Source organism: Neofelis nebulosa, chromosome 17 (genome assembly GCF_028018385.1).
Source record: "Neofelis nebulosa isolate mNeoNeb1 chromosome 17, mNeoNeb1.pri, whole genome shotgun sequence".
Taxonomy (NCBI): domain Eukaryota; kingdom Metazoa; phylum Chordata; class Mammalia; order Carnivora; family Felidae; genus Neofelis; species Neofelis nebulosa.
In genome coordinates, this window is record NC_080798.1 from 56,365,009 (window position 1) to 56,383,457 (window position 18,449).

The window sequence follows — 18,449 nt, forward strand, 5'->3', positions numbered from 1 at the left end:
AAAGCTAAAGGAGTGTTTTCTGTCTTATTCTTAGTTGTCTGGGCTCTTCATCCTTTGAGGAAAAGTCAGAAGGAGTCACACCTTCTGACCAAAGATTCTTCACCAAAGATCTCTAAGCACCTACATGCTCACACTATAGCCTCTGTGGAATGTTCCTTACTTTGCCTAATCCTGGTCTAGACTATTGTAAGAAGACCTTGCCTTGTTGTAGGATGAATTGGATGGCCACATGGGAGTGGAGACTGTCAAAGTTATAGGATACTTTCTGCAAGGAAGGATTGAACTGTCAACATCAGGAAGTATTTCTGGTAGGGAAGTATATGTAGGGGGTGGGTTTCCCATCAGCATCACACATTGTTTAGTTCAGAAGCCACTTAATTTACCTTCTCAGCAAAAGTCATTTGGGCACCTACTGTAAACCAGTGTTCTAGAAGCTGAGCATACAGAAGCAAAAAGATAGACTTACCTGCATTTCAGAGAGATAGACAACAAACAAATGTAATTATTGGTTAGGTTTCACTATATAACTAATCACCTCCAAATTTAGAGCAATTATTTGTTTTTACTTCACATACCTATAGGTTAAATGACCTGGGTGGGGCTCTGCTGGGCACCTCTGGGTTCATGGAGGTCATTTCTTTCCTACAACCAATGAGATAACCCATGAATGTTCCTCTGAAGGCATTTCCTTTGAATGTTCCTAGTGATGGCAAGCTGAAACACACAGGGCCTCTTGGGGCCTCGGTTTATAAGCGGCACATCGTCACTTCTGCCTCATTCCATTGGCCACATCAAATTCATGTGGCGAAACCCAGGGGTGAAAGGTGTAGATGCAGGTTGGAGTGAAGAACTGAGCAAAGTGACCACTTATGGTATAATAGTAAGCAACACAAAGGGCCATGAAGAAACATAAAACAAGTTCATGGCTCAAGAACAATCCCGGACACTACTTTTGGGTGACCAGGTACCGTGGGATGGTGTATTGTCATAATCTTTAGTGGTTTTAGTGGGCGATCCCATTGGGAGGGATGTAGCTTCAGCCTTACACTATTGTTCTGCTGTGCAGTGTGGGCTTCCCTCCTTTCTGTCCAAATATATCTTAATTATCAAGGGCTCCTGGCATAGCCGATAACTGTTGTGTCGTATAAGGGCATCTATCTGGTTTATCCTTGTTCTGTGTAAATGCCTCATTACAGCAGCATATTCAGAGGGTACCCAAACTTGAGTAAAGCGTCTCTTCTGGAAGATACAGCATTTACCCCCTTGCCATACACCTACGTCCATGTGCTTGTACACATAATACCCAACCAGTGCGCACGCGCGCGCGCGCGCGCGCACACACACACACACACACACACACACACGGCCTCCTTCACACAGCCAGAAATGATGCCTTCATCCATGTCAGTCAAGGAGAGACAAGAATTTTAATCCCTGGCTTCTCAGGATACAGCTCCTGGATGTTGGATTATTTCATCAGACCCCAGGTTCTGGGGTCTGCATTTGGACACAAAGCCTGGGCTTCTTGGAGGGGGGTGGTGTCCAGCTTCAGTACTCACTTGCTACCATCAATGCATCCATCGGCCAAAAGAATCCCATTAGGGAGTTGAAGGGAAAACAATGCAAAACCAACAAAAATGAATTTATTCTTCAGAGACCTTTTACCACCAGAGTGAAATGAGTTTTCTCCTGTCTTTGTTGGACAAAACCTGACATCCTGTGTTTGGTTAAATGCATGTTCTCTGAGAGTAGAGGGGAGTAGGGGATTGAGGGGAAAGGTAGCATCCACTTTTACAGCAATCCTTGGAGTGCTATTATATTATCATTCCCATTTTATGGATGAATAAACTGAGCCTGGGGGAGTAAAAGCAACTTGCCCAATGTAAGTGGAGTCTGGAGTTCCCAATCCAGGTCTCATTTTGCAGACAAATCTTTTCCACCTTCCTAGCCTTCATGGGTTTCTAACGGTGAGCCTTAAGGCCAAAGAAGACTCTTGAAGTTAACTCCTCTTGACCCTTAAAATACAAGCTGTGGGGACTGAAATATGAAGGGATGGGAGTGGCCCTTTGGGCATGCTCACTTGGAATCAGGTGTGGTTGGCTGGAGCCACTCTGCCTGCTGGTAGAACAACTCAGGACAAAAGCCCAGGACCTTCGTGAATGCCTGACAGGTCCTGGCTGGAGATGGAGTCAGCAGATTCTCACAAATCTGCATCTACCTTCACTGGTATCATTAGGTGTATGTGGTCATCTGAAATCTGGGAATCACAGCCTCTGGTTACCTGTTGTGGGTCAACACATTCATTTTCTATGTAGATGATGAAGCTGAGGTCAGACTAGAAGATTGCCCTTGGCCCAACCAAGCTCTCTCACCTAAGGTTATTCTGTTCTTGGGGAACAGCCAACAATGGACCCACTGGAGCACAAAGACACAGCCCCCGACTCTCTTAGGGTCGTCTCTGAGTGGAAGGCCTCCCTAGCCTCAGAGTTCCCCTGGGACTGGCTGAGGAATCTAAGGCCACTGCAATCCCCCCTGCCGATCTTGTTTTCTTTCCTTTTGCAGTTGTTGTTCCTGAGGACACTCCTGAGCAAGTCACCTGCACAGATTTCCATCTCAGCCCCTATTCTGGGGAAACCAACCTGTCTCACCCTGGCGATTAAATGCTCCAGCCTTGGAGTGGCACCTGTCACTTCTGCTCACAGCTTATTGGCTAGAACGGGTTACACAGCCTCATGCTGACCACCGGGGGGCGGGCAAGGGCAGCCTTGCACACCCTCCCCTTAGGACTGCTTCCCCAACCGAGGGACTGCTTGTGGAAACATGGCTGGATCATTTCCGCCATCTTTATCCCTTAGAGTGGTCTATCATCTCCGAAGCTGTCCTCTGCTCTCTGTCTGCCGTTGTGTCTGCTGAATCCATGGGCTTAGCTCAGCTGGTCCATGACTGACAAGATGGCTCCTGCTGTGGCATGGAGAAAAAACCGGGGTGTTTCAGGATGCCTTGATGTGAAGGCTGCCTGACTCCAAAATATCCCATTTTACTTTTTACCAGTAGGCAAGTTGGGTGTAGGTTTCCACATGCACGAATTCCAAGCTGGGACAATCGTATCTATCAAACACTGTGACTGCAACTCTCAAAGGCTCAGGATCAGTGCCTACTTAGGCAAGAGGACAGTGGAAAGTTGAAGAGACCGGAAGAAGCATCAGGATGCACCTTTCCTGGGCTTTTCTGGAGGTTGTTTGGCCAACATTGCCATTTGATGGGCCAGCTCTAGCTAACGCAGCCAGGAGGCCCCCAGCAGTCACCTTGGGGCCATGTGAGGCAATCTTGTGACTCAACAGCTGGCAATGAAGGAATTTTACAAAGTGCATTGGTTTACATTTATTGAGTAGTTATTTTGTCACTTAATCCTTGCCACCACCTTATAAGTTCATATGATTTATATTTTCATTTCACCAGTGGACAAACAGAGGCACAGAGGGTTTGACTAACTTACTCATTGGTAGCAGGGCTGGGGGTTAAGCCTAGGCAGTGTGGCTCTAGACTCATTGTCCCACTCCTTCCTCTGCCACTTAGATTGATTAAGTCTAGACATCTATTTAACAGGCAGTAATGACCGTCTTCATGTTTTAGGCCCTGTGCTAGATGCTGGGAATACACCCCAATCTATTGGATCTCCGCATGGTCCATTGCTCTGTGTCCTGTTCTATTAGATATCACATAATACATTTATTCTAGGATTTAGCTCTAGGAGGAAATTTTGCCAGTGGATATTTGTATACTTTTTTCTAAAATAAGAACTATGTAATTTACATGTTTCTTATTGCTTTGGGCACCAGGAAGCTCAGATCCAAATCAGAGCAAATATATTAAAGTTTAGGTTTAGCATTTCAGGTTTTTGAATTTTTCCTCCCAGTCTAGATTTTTAATTTTGGTTGCATCAGTTCTATTGCAGAAATTTCCTTTATTTTAAAATAACTTAAATCATTTTTAGAAGGAGGCTGAATGGAAATGACAAAGTGAGATCTTTACTGCATAGTCTTAGATTCTTACTGGGAAAGGCAGACCTTTATATTCCTCTGACCCTCATTCCCATAGCACCCCACTTATAAAATTCCTTGAGCAGTGGCCATGACTATCCCCCATTCCCTGGGGATAGGTAGGAGCTTCTGAAAAATCACATCCATATAGGGAAAAAAAAGTTTCCTTAAATCATGGCTCCAACTTTGATGCCAGATGCACATTTGTGGAGTAGGCGGCCAGTCAGATTCTCACCTGAGCAGTTAATAAAATCTATTGCCCCTTGATGCATTTTTTTTTCTGCAAGCTAGAATTGATCTGTCGTATTTGTGATTTGTGAGATGGCAAGGAAACACCAAACACCATCATGACTTGGGCCACAGTTGGAAAAAAAGAAAAAAAAAGAAAAAGAAAGAAAGGGGGGAAAAATCCTCCGCCAAGTCTTTCCAGGCGTGGAGAGGGCTGGAACTGCTGGGGTCATTTTATTTGATTTATTGGAAATAAAGTGGATCTTATTAACATTTTAATAAAGAGAATCTTTTTGCACTGGGCTGGAAGTGTTCGCCAGTCCCCGGTGCAATTCCATTCTCTGCAAAAGTGGATTCGGCTGGCGTTGCCCAGCGTGATTTGTGAGGCTGGGCCCCAACAGTCCAAAAAGGCAAAAAGGGCTGCCTCCTCCGAGGGGCTCGCTCTGTGCGAGGTGCTCGCCCTGTATCTGCCATGCAAAACGAGGGAGCTTTATGAAGGAATCCGTCTTGTAAAGCCATTGGTCCTGGTCATCAGCCTCTACCCAATGCTTTCGTGATGCTGCCGCTGATCTATTTGGGAAGTTGGCTGGCTGGTGAGGCAGAGCCTCTCCTCAAAGCCTGGCTCCCACGGAAAATATGCTCAGTGCAGCCAAGTGCATGAATGAAAACGCCGCCGGGCGCTTCTAGTCGGGCAAAATGCAGCCGAGAACTCCGCTCCTCCTGTGCGTTCTCCTGTCCCAGGTAGGGAAGAGGGGCAGCCGGGCGCGCCCCGCGCCCCGTTTCTGCATTCCGATCGTCTGGCGCCAGCAGGGAGAGGGGGCTTTCGCGGGTCGGGGGACTGTGGGGCGCGGCGGCGAAGAAAGCCTGGGGCTCGAAGGGAGGTCATTCCCAGCCCCAGAGATCCTCGGGGCGCCGGGAGGGGGGGGGGCGGCGGTTTCCCACTCCGGTGTGTGTGTGTGTGTGTGTGTGTGTGTGTGTGTACGTTCAGGGGAGGAGGAGAGAACTCCCGAGTCCCCCCCTTTTTTTTCCGCAAGCAGGGGCGACATTCTCGCCTACATCAAGTGGGGTAACTTTGATTCGCCTCCTCCTCCGGTGGCTCATGCATTGGAGAAAGACTCAGTTGGAGGCGACTCCAGCGAGTCGTGGTTTCCCCAGCGCAGCGCCGAACAGGGGGAAGCGCAGCTCCGGTCCGGATTGCGGGCTGCCGGGCTGGAGAGGCCGGCCTGGCATCGCCGACTTCCCGGGGCGCCCGGGCCCCCTCGCCCAGCCCCGCGGCGCGCAGGAAGGCGCCTCCCGCCAGCCCAGCGCTGCAGCCCGGCTGCTGCTGTCGCTCAAAGGCGCCGACTCTGGCCGCGCCCGCATCGGGGTTCTTTTCCTCCCCGATCTCGGGCCCAGAGCGCGTCCTCCCCCGCCCCCCGCCAGGACGCAGGCCCCAGCCCCCCGCGCCCCCTTTGTGCAGCCAGCTGGAGCCCCGGCCCGGAGCCCCGACTGCCGCCTCTGCTGCCTTCCCGGGCGGGCGCGGAGCGCAGAGAAAAGTTCAAGCCTTGCCCACCAGGGCTGCAGCTGCCTGTTAACCCTCGGAGCGCTGAGGAGCGAGGGAAGGACAGGGGATCCGGGAGAAGGCGGGGGGTGCGGTGCGACCGAGACGTGATTGTCCAGCTGCCGCCTCTGGATCTCCAAGATCTCGGGAAGTTTGTGTGCAGGAAAGCATACTCCGAGGAGGCCCGACCGGAGGTGCGGGCCGCTGAGGGGCACGCCCAGCCCTGTTCTGGGGCCTGTGGTTTCTGAGAGAGCAAGGCTACTCCGTCCCCGAGGCTTCCCTTGAAGCCCGTGGGACTCGGGATGAGCTGGCAGCCTACAAGTGGGTGGGTAAGATCAAGGCAGGGCCAGGCAGAGAGGAGGGAAGGAGACAGGGAGTGCTTTCGGGTGCTAGGAATGGGGGTTGAGTTCCTGGCCAGGACTCCTGGGTGCCAGGGGCCTGGGCACATGTGTGTATGTGCTGGAGAGAGGGAGGGTGAGGCAGGCAGGATCCCAGGCGAGGGCTGGCTGGGATGTGGGGGTGCAGGGCATCGAAGGGAGGCCACTGCTGGATCCATGTTGAGGTTAGACTTTGGAAAGGGGCCAGTGTCCCAGGAACGCAGTGACTGTGTAAATGACTTAAAGTGGGGGCTAGTGGGTGGATGCCGGTGTCTGGGGACTGGGTAAGGTGCCTGGCTACGGAGCCCCTCCCCCACCCATGCTTTCTGTCTTCCCTGGATACACAGCCCCCATTCAGAACTGCCCAGTTACACTCCTTTCCTAACAGGGCTTTGCTGCCTGATCCTCTTGGGGGGGGGGGGTGTCCCTGTAACCTCAAGTCCTGCCACAAATCTTATGTCTATCTGTGGACCAGTTTTCCAGACTTTCTGGACTCCAATGGTCCCTGAGGCTGTATGTATGTACATATATCCCTATTTAGCAGGACGGTTCAGAGGATGCTTCTGATGCAGACAGATCCTCTCTGCCATATGCTACTGGTACCACCTTGGGCACGTTGTTGAACATCTCTGGGCTTTCTGATTCTCCACTGTGAAATAATCTCTCCGCCTTCCTGGGATCGCCAGGCAGATTGATTGCATTCAACAGGATGTCCTAGGTAATGCGTTTACCATGAGGCCTGGCACACTGGGAACTGTTGGTGTCTGGGAGCACTTCCCTCCCACCCTGCCTTTCCCTAGGACTTTACAGTCCTTTTCTCTCTCAGCGTGCTGGGACCTCAGTCAGGGTCGCAGGGCTGGCCCAAAGTTATGCCTCCTTTTGAGCAAGACAGACCATGCGGCAGCACCCAGCAATCCCTGTGCACTAGGGGCTCCTCACAGGATACCTTTTGCAAAGCAACTGGTGTGTCTTCTCCTGCAGGGCCCAGCCAGCACAGGTGGGTTCTGCAGGCTGTGAGCTCACTCATTCCTAAGTGTGGGGCAGCAGAGGTGTTACCAGGAATCGAATCGCCTGCTCTCAGAGGCTTGTTTCTGTCTTACATTATTACCCGTAATCAGAGCAATCGTCCACATTAGGACGCTAAGTGATATCCTGGTTGCAACAGCACCTTGCAGAGAAATCATTTTGGTGTAATTCATTTCATGGGCAAGAGGTTCCAGGCCACAGCTCCGTGTGCCATAGGGAAAAGCAGAGAAAGTCTTAGAGCCTTTGAGTCCACCAGCGAAAACAGAACTTTCTTGAGGCAGAGAGAAAACATACGGAAGGGAAAAACAATGTAATAAAGCAAATTAGTCACTCGGTCCTAAGTGGTGTTCAGGCAAGCATGTATGTGTTTTTCCATCACAATTGTAATATTCTGGGTCTGGCTTTGGAAGCCATCAATCTCTGTAAGTTTATTGGCTAGGTTGCTCTTTTAGGCATTTTGGAAAGGGGAAGAGGAATTCTAAGCAACAATGGCTGGAAGCTGGCAAAATTGAGAGACAGTGGCCTCTCTTCTCCCCTGGGGTGTTTTGGGAAAGGCTGTCCCAGAAGTGGCCTCTGGCATTTGGCTATGATAAATAATGAGTGTGAAACAAATCAAGGGAGGCATGACATAGAAATTCCACTGTAAATATGATTCCCCGCCCCCCCCCCCCCATTTGGGTATGGCTTACCAGTAGCCAAAAGTTCTAACAATGAATGAGTAATCCCCCAAGAATTAGAATTTTAGGGAGTGGTTCAGGTTTGGAGAGCAGTCACTTGGGAGTGACTAAAATCGTTCCACAGAGTTCTGAGATGTTGATTTAAAATGGGGCTCTTTCTTGGAGGCAGCATCTTGATTTTCAGGATTGTAAATGAGAACCTGTGTGTTTTTGTACCCCCAGAACATCATATATTGTAGTTTAAGGGCAGTGTTTATTTGCAGAACCTTTCTGATGAGGAGAAAAGATTATGGGAGTAGCAGAGGGCACCCCCAGCCCTGACGTGGGGTCCACATGTGACAACCCATAAGATTTGAAACACACTGGGGAAACAGAGACGTAAGTGGTGAGAAGAGTCAAAGTGGTAGAGTTCAGATGGCTGAACAATTTTTTTAGCAAGTTCCCGAGGAGATTTAATAAACTGCAAGGCTGAATATGTGATCTGGAGTTTATGTAATGCCACAGTCTATATTAAAAGCCCAACAGTCATCTTAGCTAATCTCTTCTGCTCTGCTTCCCTCCCTTCTCTCCTTTGCTATCTTTAGCCCTTGGGTTTTCCATTAAATAAAATCTAATTCCTTCTAGAAGTGTCTCCTATGTGTTAGTGTAAAATTGCCTCACAAACCAATGTACCCAGTAAGTGCAGTGTCTAGAAGGACTGGCATTTGCCTGTGTGCGTCGAATCTCAGTTGGAAGTTTACTGTTTCAGCAAAACTACGGGTAGACTCTTGAGAACATCCTTCTTTTCTTTCCCTCCTTCCAGAAAGACCGTTGCTTGGGAGAATCCAGTTTATTTCCGTTCAGTGGAAGGGAAGGAAAATGCCAAGCTATGGATTCAGTGACAGTCATATCGTCGAAATAGCCAACAGTATTTCCTATTTCTTTGTGCCTGTGTCCATCTCTGTGTGTTTCAATCTTGTTTTAATACCTGTTGAAAAATTTCTCCAGAAGAGGGCTCCATCCACAGCATTACAAAATTCTGAACCTACAGCTGCTATATTTTAAAGAACCTCAGCGTAGTCGCTCTATCAACACACTACTATTCTCCTAATTCCCAATTATTTTCTGGAAGCTACCCCAATGAGAAGTCCTACCATTTTGCACTCAGTATCCTTCCTCCTTTATTCCCTACTATACTTGCTTCTGTTCCATCTTATTCTTCAACTACGTTTCCCCTCTGAGTATTAGAGCAGGGAACATTTCAAAGACCTTTGTAGACAATACAATATGAAATGTGAGGAAGTTCTGAAATTTCCTGGCATTTGATTTCATTTGGACCTGGTTTTTCTCTTTAGGCAGCCAAAAGGCAGGCACAGTTACCCCACTAGGTAACTACCCAGAAGAATGACTCATGAGCCGGATTCACTCACCCTCCGGCACCAGTTGAAAAGGAGAGGGAAATATGTCTGTCATCCAATTACAATAATCAGTTGGGCAGAATCAAATCAAATGACCAGTGGTTTTGGCATTGTTTCCACTTAGCTGCGGGCAAGTTGCCCATGCGCCTGAGAGAATCGGAGCCTCCTGAAGGTTGCTGCCAATACAGTTCCCCGCAGCCTGTCTCCTCTCTAGCCACCTGGGGATCCCCTGGCTCTTCCTCCCTGAGCAGACAGGACAGATGATGATGGGCTGGACTGTAGGATCCCCTTCACTAGGCACTAAGTAGTAGCTTAGAGTAGAAAGCAACTGCTCTTCACTCCTGAGAGAAGCAGCTAAGGGCAGGCCAGAGAACAGAAGAAATGGCATTTCAAACTTGAAACACAGACTGAGGTAGGGTTCATGTTGGTGAATGGGTCACCCTTTGGCCCAGCAGGTTGAACCTCGAGACACCTGCCTGGCAGTACTAAAGCTCACACATCCCAATTCTGCAACTCTGGCTTCTGGGCAAAGCAGCCACAGGCCAAATGTAGATTATGAATGTGTTTTGTTGGGCCCAAATGTTTTGAAAAGTTGGAAATCGTACATTAAAAAAAAAATCCAGGTCTCCTGCATTTCTTAAAATGTCAGAAGGTCAGGGAACCTGAGAGCTGCCCTCCCACTTGGCCACACTTCACTAGAGGGGAGTTACTACTGCCCCCTTTAGGCGGGGCATGCCTCTGTAATTTGCCACAGTCCCCACCAGCCCCTACTACTCACCCACCGGTTGTACCTGCTTATTTTGCCCCATAGCCATTTGTGTTGGGAACTTCCGCTTTCACAAATTTTGAGACTTAATCGCATTGATGCGGGGTGTGTGTGTGTGTGTGTGTGTGTGTGTGTGTGTCTGTGATAGGCTCTTTGGAAAGGAAGGGACATGCCTCTTTTTGATCACTGTGATTGAACTAGATTGACACTTGCCTTGGAAGAACAAAGGGACTACACCTCCTTCCTGAGAACATTCCTACCATCAGTGCCATTGGGTGACTGGGGGTACCCAGAACACCAGGACACCCAGATCATCGCTCGCAGCTTTGAGTCAGTCAGGGTGTGGGTACAGCGGAGTGTTGGTACAGCCCAAACATTGCTCTGCATCAACAGTCCCAGGGCTCTGGGAGTATGGATGGCTTGTAGGCCCCAGTGCGCTGTTAGACCCGGAAGCATCTGTGCCCTTGGAGTACAGTGACTTTCTGGGCATTGTCATTCCAACAGTGTTGCTCACCCACAGTATGAGTGTCATCAGAACATCACAATAACTTATTGTACTCAGCCCTGCAGGGGACTCTGGGAGCACCGAGCCAGCTCTCAGAGCATTTGTAACTTCAAGGTAACGTTAGTTCCAGAGCTTTGTTGCCTAGAGTACTTTTATACACAGGACATTGCCACCCCTACCACCAACTGGAGTTTGTATGATGTTTTTGTAACTGTTTTTAATACTTAACACCCACTATAGTCTACCCATAGTGTTAATGCTGTAATTAATGTCCTCTGGCTCCATAAATACTAGACTAATCTGTCCACCCATCCTATCCCAAGAGGTAAGCCTCAGATAACTTGTTTTCCTTAGCCTCAGACCTCAAAGATCAGGGTAAATATAACTATACATATAAAAAAAAAACAAAAAAAAAAGGTGATTGTTTTTCCTCTGTCAGTTGCCAAGAGAAGTCAAATTCCTGAAAATTAGCATTAGGAATAGGCACGTTTTGACATGTCATGTCTCATTTCAAAGGCCTCAGCAGGCGTCACCCAATCTGCTACAGAAGCACAAAGCCCCTGTGTCTCCCAGCTGAGTGGAGGCCGGGCTGGGGTGCAGGGCCGCAGCTGTTCAGCCGGGAGCAGCCCCTGCCACATGCCTGGGCAGGGCCAGGAAGTGAGCTCAGCCTCTGGAGGAGCCCAGGGACCCTGCAAGGAATGTGGCAGACTCCATCCCTGTCTTCTGCGGCCTCCGGGCCAAAGTCTCTCTCCTCTGGGGGTGGCAGGGAACCGCTTCTCCACGAGCTGCCTGACGCGGTGCCTGCAAGTGCCTGGAGCTTGGGCCTGTGTGGTAATCTCCCTCTTAGCAGGAGTAGGGCCTGCGGAAGTTTGCCAGACCCTGCCCGCGGAACCCGTGGATGGCTCAGGCCATACAGGCTCTGCCTTCAACTGCCATGTGCTGCTGGGCATCTGGGATCATCTAACGCAGGGGTTGCAAAGGGCAGCCTGTGGGCTAATTCTTGCCTGCAGCCTGTTTTTATAAATAGCTTTATTGGACCATAGCCATGCCCATTCATTTATATAATTGTCTATGGCCGAGCGTGTGCTATAACAACAGAGTTGACACCATATGGCCACAAAGCCTAAAATATTTACTATTTGGCCCTTTACAGAACAAGTTTGCTGACTCCTGTTCTGACTCAAAATGACAGCCAGAGGGACTGTAGGGAACTTTCTCAAGGGGCAGGGAGCCATTAGGGATTCAGTCATCAGGGACTGTCCCCTCCAAGCCCCAAGCACTCAAACAACTTGACTTTAAGGAGATTTACCTGGGACTGAGTGGATCAGTAAGTATCTGTGATATCCATAGAGGACCTACTATGTGCTCAGGTTACGACTCCTGGTAAGGCCGACTCAGTCTCTGCTCTCTTGGGGTTCAGGCCTCGAGAGAGAGATCCCTGGGCAGTGGAGATCAAGGTCAATTACTGAATAATTCGAAGCAGAGAAACTGCTATGACCGAAGAAGACACAGTTGTGTGAAGTTGTGCTGTTCTATCCAGTGTGCTGGTCTGTGCCTCGTCTTTCTCCCCCACTAAACTATAAGGTGCATCACAGCACATGCTGTTGTCTGATTGGTTTACTTCTGTATCCCTAGGGCCTAGGACAGTGCTGGTGTACAGCAGGCCCTCAGCAAACGTGAATGAATGAATGAATGAACGAATGAATATAAGAAAGGCATCAGATCCAGATGAAGGACCTGGGAGGCTTCCCTGATAGCCTGATGCTTCATCACAGTCTGGAGGAGTAGTGAGCCTTACAGACAGGGGAATGCCAGAAGGTGTGGGCAGGGAAAAGCATTCCAGGCAGAAAGCACAGCCTGAGGGAAGTCTCTGTGCAGGAGGAAGAAACCACGATAGGAGGAGCAGTGGTGCCAGAGCCCCTGGGATTTGGCAGCCACCACAGGGATTTTGGTGTTTGTCCTGGAGCAGTGGGAAGCCATTGAAACTAATAAGGGGAGGGTGTGGTGTGACAAGGTCATATTTTCACTTTGGAAAGGTCCCCCTGGCTGTAGTGTGGGGAATGGATCGACACCGGGTACGAACGGAAGTGAGAAGCCAGCCCAGGCCTGAGGTCGCAGGAGTAACAGTGCCGGAGAGAGGAAACAGACGCGCCACTCAGAGCATCCAAGAGACATTTAGGGCAGAACCTGGCAGGGCTCGGTCTCTGGGTTCGCAGAGCACGGGCCAGGGAGGGCTGACGTAGCGAGCTTGAGTTCTGACTCTTTCAATTGGCAGGAAGCTGCCAATTGCCCAAAGAAGGAACCCAGGTGTTTGACATCATAAGCGGGGTCTGAGGGCCGTTTCCACGGGGCTGTTAGCCAGCCTGCACCGGTGCTCCTTGGGAGAGGCCTCCCGGGCCCCCATGACACCCATGCTCATGGACCCAGTCCGTGTTCGCACCTGGGACGGGCACTGTGGGGGCCTGGAAGTGCCCTTGTCTAGAGAGACTGATGCGTCGCCTCTATAATTAACCAATCTCTGAGGCTTTTCATGCAAAAGATATTTGGGAGAAACATTGCCAAGCCCTTTAATCGTTTCTTGAACATTCAATCAGCAGCGCTAGAAATATTTCTTACATGAAGCAAATAATGATCTACTACTTTCGGCAATCACTTTCCGAATGCTAACAAGTCTTCATTTCTGCATGTTGGATGTGGCCTTGGTGACTCTTCTGTTTCCAGATGCGGTAGAATCTTCAGCTGGGTGCTGGGGAGTAGTATGCTGGTAAATGTTTAAAAACTGGCTCTCTCTCTCTCTCTCAAAAAAAAAAAAAAAAAAAAAAAAAGAGCAGCACAGCTATGTTATCCTCCAAAGATGAGGGATACACAGGTGTCTGCTCCTTAAGTTTTTATTGAGGAATTTAGGGAATTCGTAGGGAAACAGGATGGGCCTGGAACCTGTTCTCAGGGGGCTTGCTACCTACAGAGGGCAACCACGAGAAAATAAATAGCTGAAATAATACGAATTTGGTAATTGTTGCAATAGGAGACAAAAGAGACTAAAACAGCTCAAAGGGGTGGTTGCTGTGACCTCCCTCCCATCCTTCCATTTTGCCCTCCCTCCCCCACCACTTACATCCATGTTTCCTTCTTTCTTCCCATAATTATTAAAATCTACCAAGGGCAGGGACACCTGGGGGGCTCAGTTGGTTAAGCTCTGGTCATGATTTCGCCGTTTGTGAGTTTGAGCCCCGCGTGCATCTGGCTCTGTGCTGACAGCTCAGAGCCTGGAGCCTGCTTTGGATATTGTGTCTCCCTGTCTCTCTGCCCCTCCCCTGCTCATGCTCTGTTCTCTTTCTCTCAAAAATAAATAAACATTAAAAAATAAAAGAAAAAACCTACCAGGCGCCAAGAATGCTGCTGATTTGGGGATGCAGAGGTGAATACAACACCTGGTCCTGAATAGGGCCCGTGCTGGAGGTGACTCAGGGCCTATGGTCTGCCAGGACTCAGAGGAACGAGCGTCTCAGCTTGCTTCAGAGAGTTAGGAAGACTTCTGAGATTTTAAGAAGTGAGTTTGAATCCTGGCCGTCTGCGTGCTGTGTGACCTCAGATGAGTTACCTTATTTCCCTCCTCTTCTGTTTCCTCCTGCGTCTGGGCAAGGAGAGGGAGTAGGTGTAACTGCCCAGCAGGGTTCCGGTTAAGTCCACGTATGCTCATGACCCCATCCGGTGGCTGACAAATGCTCTATGGATGCTAAAGGAATGTTGGTGTATTAACTTGCACGTACTGTGCTCCAGGGAAGCTTGTGGCTTGCAGGCACCACGGGGCCTTGGCCTTGATCATCTGAGTAACCTAGAGGGGAAGAACATGCTCGTGTATTTAAAATGCATGGGCATTAAAAAATAAATAAATAAAGTTTGCTTTCTAGAGAAGGATTTGCCAGTTCCCATATTGGTAGCTCCCCAAAGATGGCTCCCCTTGGGATTTCATGCCTCATAAAATCACTTGATCTGGTGGGATCTTACCTACTAGATGTATCTTCTTAGCAGCTGTTTCCCTGGAGGCTTTTTCAGGGCACTGTGTGTGTGTGTGTGTGTGTGTGTGTGTGTGTTTACATGTGAGCACCGTGAGCACTTATGATTATGATTTAAAATATATCAAAATACCTGTAGCAAATTTACTGTATAATTTATTGCTATGTGCTGGTTGCATACATTAGCTCAAATCTTTATTGCAAGCCTTAGGGACAACTATTCTTAACCCATTTTATATAGGATGAAAAGAAGTGCAGAGTGGTTGAGTCATTTGCCTAAGGCCACACAGCCCCTAGGAATGCAGACCAGGGATTGGGCCCATGCATTTCTGATTCTTGTGCATATGAGTTTTCCTCCATATTTCACTCATGTATGAAAGCTTCCTCCCTTATCCCCCCAAAGGTTGTAAGAGTTTTCTTCCTTGACTATTTTGTTTTCTGGCTCTCCTGGAGTTAAAATGGCTACTTGTAGTGACCCCATTTTTGAATTCCTGGTCTCTAAAAGTGGGCCTGGGACCTGGGCCTCCTGTCTGGGTTAATGATTGCAACCTTCAGAACTGGGTTAGCCCAGGATCAGTTGTGTTGTCACTGAGTCCTTGCTGTTGACCAGGGACGACCACCCATCCACACTGCATGCTTTGCTCAACAAGAATGGCTGTCTTGCTAAGAATAGCCACACAGATGCTGGGACTGAGCCAGGGTGTGGTTCCTCTGTGGCCTCCAGCGCAGGTAAATTCTCTCATGGTAAATTTGCTGGCTGTTTCCTGTCTGCTGCTAAGCTCTGAGGCTGGATGGCATTCCTCCCCAAGGGTGCCGAGGGGCTCCAATGTTCCCTGAGCGCCACTGACTACAACATTTTCCCCAATCCATAGGAAAATGAGAAATATACAGCCTGCAGCTATATTGAAACACACAGATCTATGGTGCATTGCAACTGAACTGAATCTAACCTGAAGTGTAGTTCTGTTTTACCAGAAGCGTTTTCTTTTTTCCTTTTAATTCAGTTTAAGTGCCTTTGGTCAGGGTAGCCATTGATTCAGTGAACATTTGCTGTATGTGCCTGGCATTGTCTTATGTACTGGTGGCATAGCAGAGGGCGCACACAGGGCCCCTGTGCAGGTGGGTGGACACATTCTCACCCTGCCCCAGCCCTCATCACTCCACATGGTGGCCTTGCATTGCTGCCTCTCTCAGGACATTTGGATCTGTGCACCCCAATGTGTACACCTCATGTTTCAGTCATTTAACAAGTATTAGCTGATCAGCCACTGTGTCGCAGCATCATGCTTTACACTGGGTTAGCAACAGTGGTTAAGAAAGACGGGATTGCCTGCCTTCACAGAGTCTACCTTCCAATGATGGAGAGAGGCAGTAAACCACAAAAATAAGTAAATATAATAATTTTGGTTAGTGATGGTGCTGTAAAACAATTGCATTTGGATAGTCAGTTGCTCTGAGTTTATCCACAGCCCTCCCTTGGGATGGAAAGTTCATTGTTCTGATGTGATGACCTTTTTAGTTTCAGGGATGAAATGTCCTATTGTTTGTAAATGAAGTTAGCTAACTACTGCCTATCACAGTTTTATCTTCAATTTATGATGGTAAATAGAGTGGTAAAGTGTTGTTGCCAAACCTTTGTCCATTCTCTATTTTTTTGTTTCTTGAAATTTTGCTTTTGGGAATCTAAAGATACTGCGACCAAAGACTTGCACTACAGGTGGGTAATCTCTTTCTGCAAAGAATAAAATATATATCTATAGAAGAAAAATATGTCTCTCTTGCAGCTACTCAACACTATCCATGTAGTGTGAAAACAGTTACATACAGTATGTAAACAAATGGGTAGGTCTGTATTTCAATAAAACTTTATTTACAAAAACAAGCAGAGCTGGATTTGGCCCTCAGGCTGTAGTTTGCCAACTTCTGATCAAATCCATTAGCTGCCTTACTGGTTGGTTAAACTGGGATAGGGTCAAGGCCAAGGAGAGAGACGATTTCTTTGGCCTGTTGTTACCATGAGAACTGTGGCAGGTCTCAGTTACCATGAGATACTGTGACAGTATCACTTGATTATTCCACGTTAGCTTTGTTCAAGGTAAAGATTAACCATGAAACATCATTCTCAGACCAGCTCTAAACTATCTGATAATTTAGCTTTTGTAGTAACTATCTGGACTACAATTCTTAAGGCTTCCTTGCCACCCAAAAGTATATTGATGTCAAACACTGTATCTTAGGTTGTGTTCCCCCAAACAGTGACGGAGATACAGGCTGGGATGCAGGGAGCTAATCTGAGAGATGGTCCCGAGGCACAGAAGTGAGGAACACGAAACAAGAAAGAAGGAAAGACAGTAAAGAACGTGTCACTGAGCTGGTTATGGTCATGAGCAACTAGCCGGGGCCCCTCAGCACTGTGTGAAACCTGCTTCAGGATGGTCCCTTTGTAGGATGGGAGGCTGGGGTGAGTATCCACTATCCCAGTCTTCCGTTGGTCAAGGGTGGCCCCTGGCACCATTAAATACTCTGTGTTTCCCCACTGAACCTTTGTGGCTCTGGAGGAGCAGCCATGGTTTTGGAAGAGTCCTGAGTGGAAAAGTAGAGAGGTGTGGCATGGACTTAGACTGGCAGTATATGTCCTGGGTAGGGCATGAGTATGTAAGAGATTTCAGTTGCCTCCCTTACACGGTACTGAAAACTTCCTTAGTAGAGCCAATGATGAAGGAAAGGGTCATGGTTGTTTGTGTGTGTTTTTTTTAAACCTGCTGAGTTTGGTTCAGTACCTACCTGCAGGTACTCTCTTTCCCACTAGATGGTACCAGTATGCCAAAGCCCTGGAATGCTACCTTAGGGCCTCATCATTGACATGGATGTATTCCCACTACTTATGAACAATTAAAGAATAAGCATGTTGAGATTGGAGGAACAGACTACAGATATTTGGGGGACAGAAGGTGGCAGGAAAGTGGAGGTTGTCTAAATAGTTACCCTCATTCACTCATTCACTCATTCACCAACAAATCTTATTGCCCACCCACTAAGTACTTCAACGCTTTTCTCAGGATTGGGAATACAGATAAAAGCAGTGTACACGAAGTCCCTAAGTCCCTAAGCTGGTTGGGGGAGAGATAATAGAAAACGAACCCATAGATGCATGATGTCTGTCATGTGTTGAGTGCTGTGGAGAACAAAGTCAGTGAAGGGATGGACAGGGCAGGGAGAGCACAGCCCCTCTGGTGTCTGTCTGCCTGTCTTGTCAGCTAGTAGGGTGAAAGATTATTTCCATCTGTTTCCTAAACCCCATTCTGCCTCTCACCAACCTCTTGTGATTATGCTTATGTGGTTTATTTTCACAACGAGACTGTGAGCTTGTGGAGGGCAGAAGTCGTGCTTGGCCAACTGGAACCCGCTGCAGCCCACGTCAACCAACTGCTTGTTGGTTGACTTCATTTGTTGGGATTCATTCTGGATTGTTATTGTTGTGGACACACAATAGAGTCACACTTTACTCAGGGGTTACAGTATTTTAGAATATAAAGTCTAGGTTTAAGGCAAACACAGAGTTGTCATTAACCTTGAAATATCTTAAGTTGCCCACTAAATTGCAGTGTGTGTGGTTTTGTGTATGCATCCCTGTACTGTAATCAATATGTAACAATGTATAATGGAAGCCATAACGTACAGTGCATAATAAAGAATATAGGCAAGATATAATTTTATGGAATTTAATTGCAGTACTTACATTGTTCTTTTTCCTTCTCGTTTTGGTGGAAGAGCTGGATTTCCATTAGTTAAATGTGCATATGATAAGCCTTCATTGTATTCATTCAAGCTGGTTTCTTAATCATACGATTCCCAGCAGGCTGTGTACTGGGGAGGG

At 48.1% G+C, this 18,449-nt stretch overlaps 1 protein-coding gene across 2 annotated transcripts in view; it reads left to right on the forward strand.

Annotated features, from left to right (window-relative positions):
* Window positions 1-18,449, forward strand: part of CDH13 (cadherin 13) — a 1,101,550-nt gene that overhangs the window by 52,021 nt on the left and 1,031,080 nt on the right. The window contains exon 1 of one of the 2 annotated variants that reach the window (XM_058708169.1): window positions 4,752-5,009. The exons of the other annotated variant lie outside the window; for it this stretch is intronic. Within the exon in view, the coding sequence (XP_058564152.1) occupies window positions 4,965-5,009 (45 nt within the window). The 5' untranslated portion in view covers window positions 4,752-4,964. Of the gene's footprint in view, window positions 1-4,751; window positions 5,010-18,449 lie in introns of those variants that run through there. 2 annotated transcript variants of the gene reach the window in all.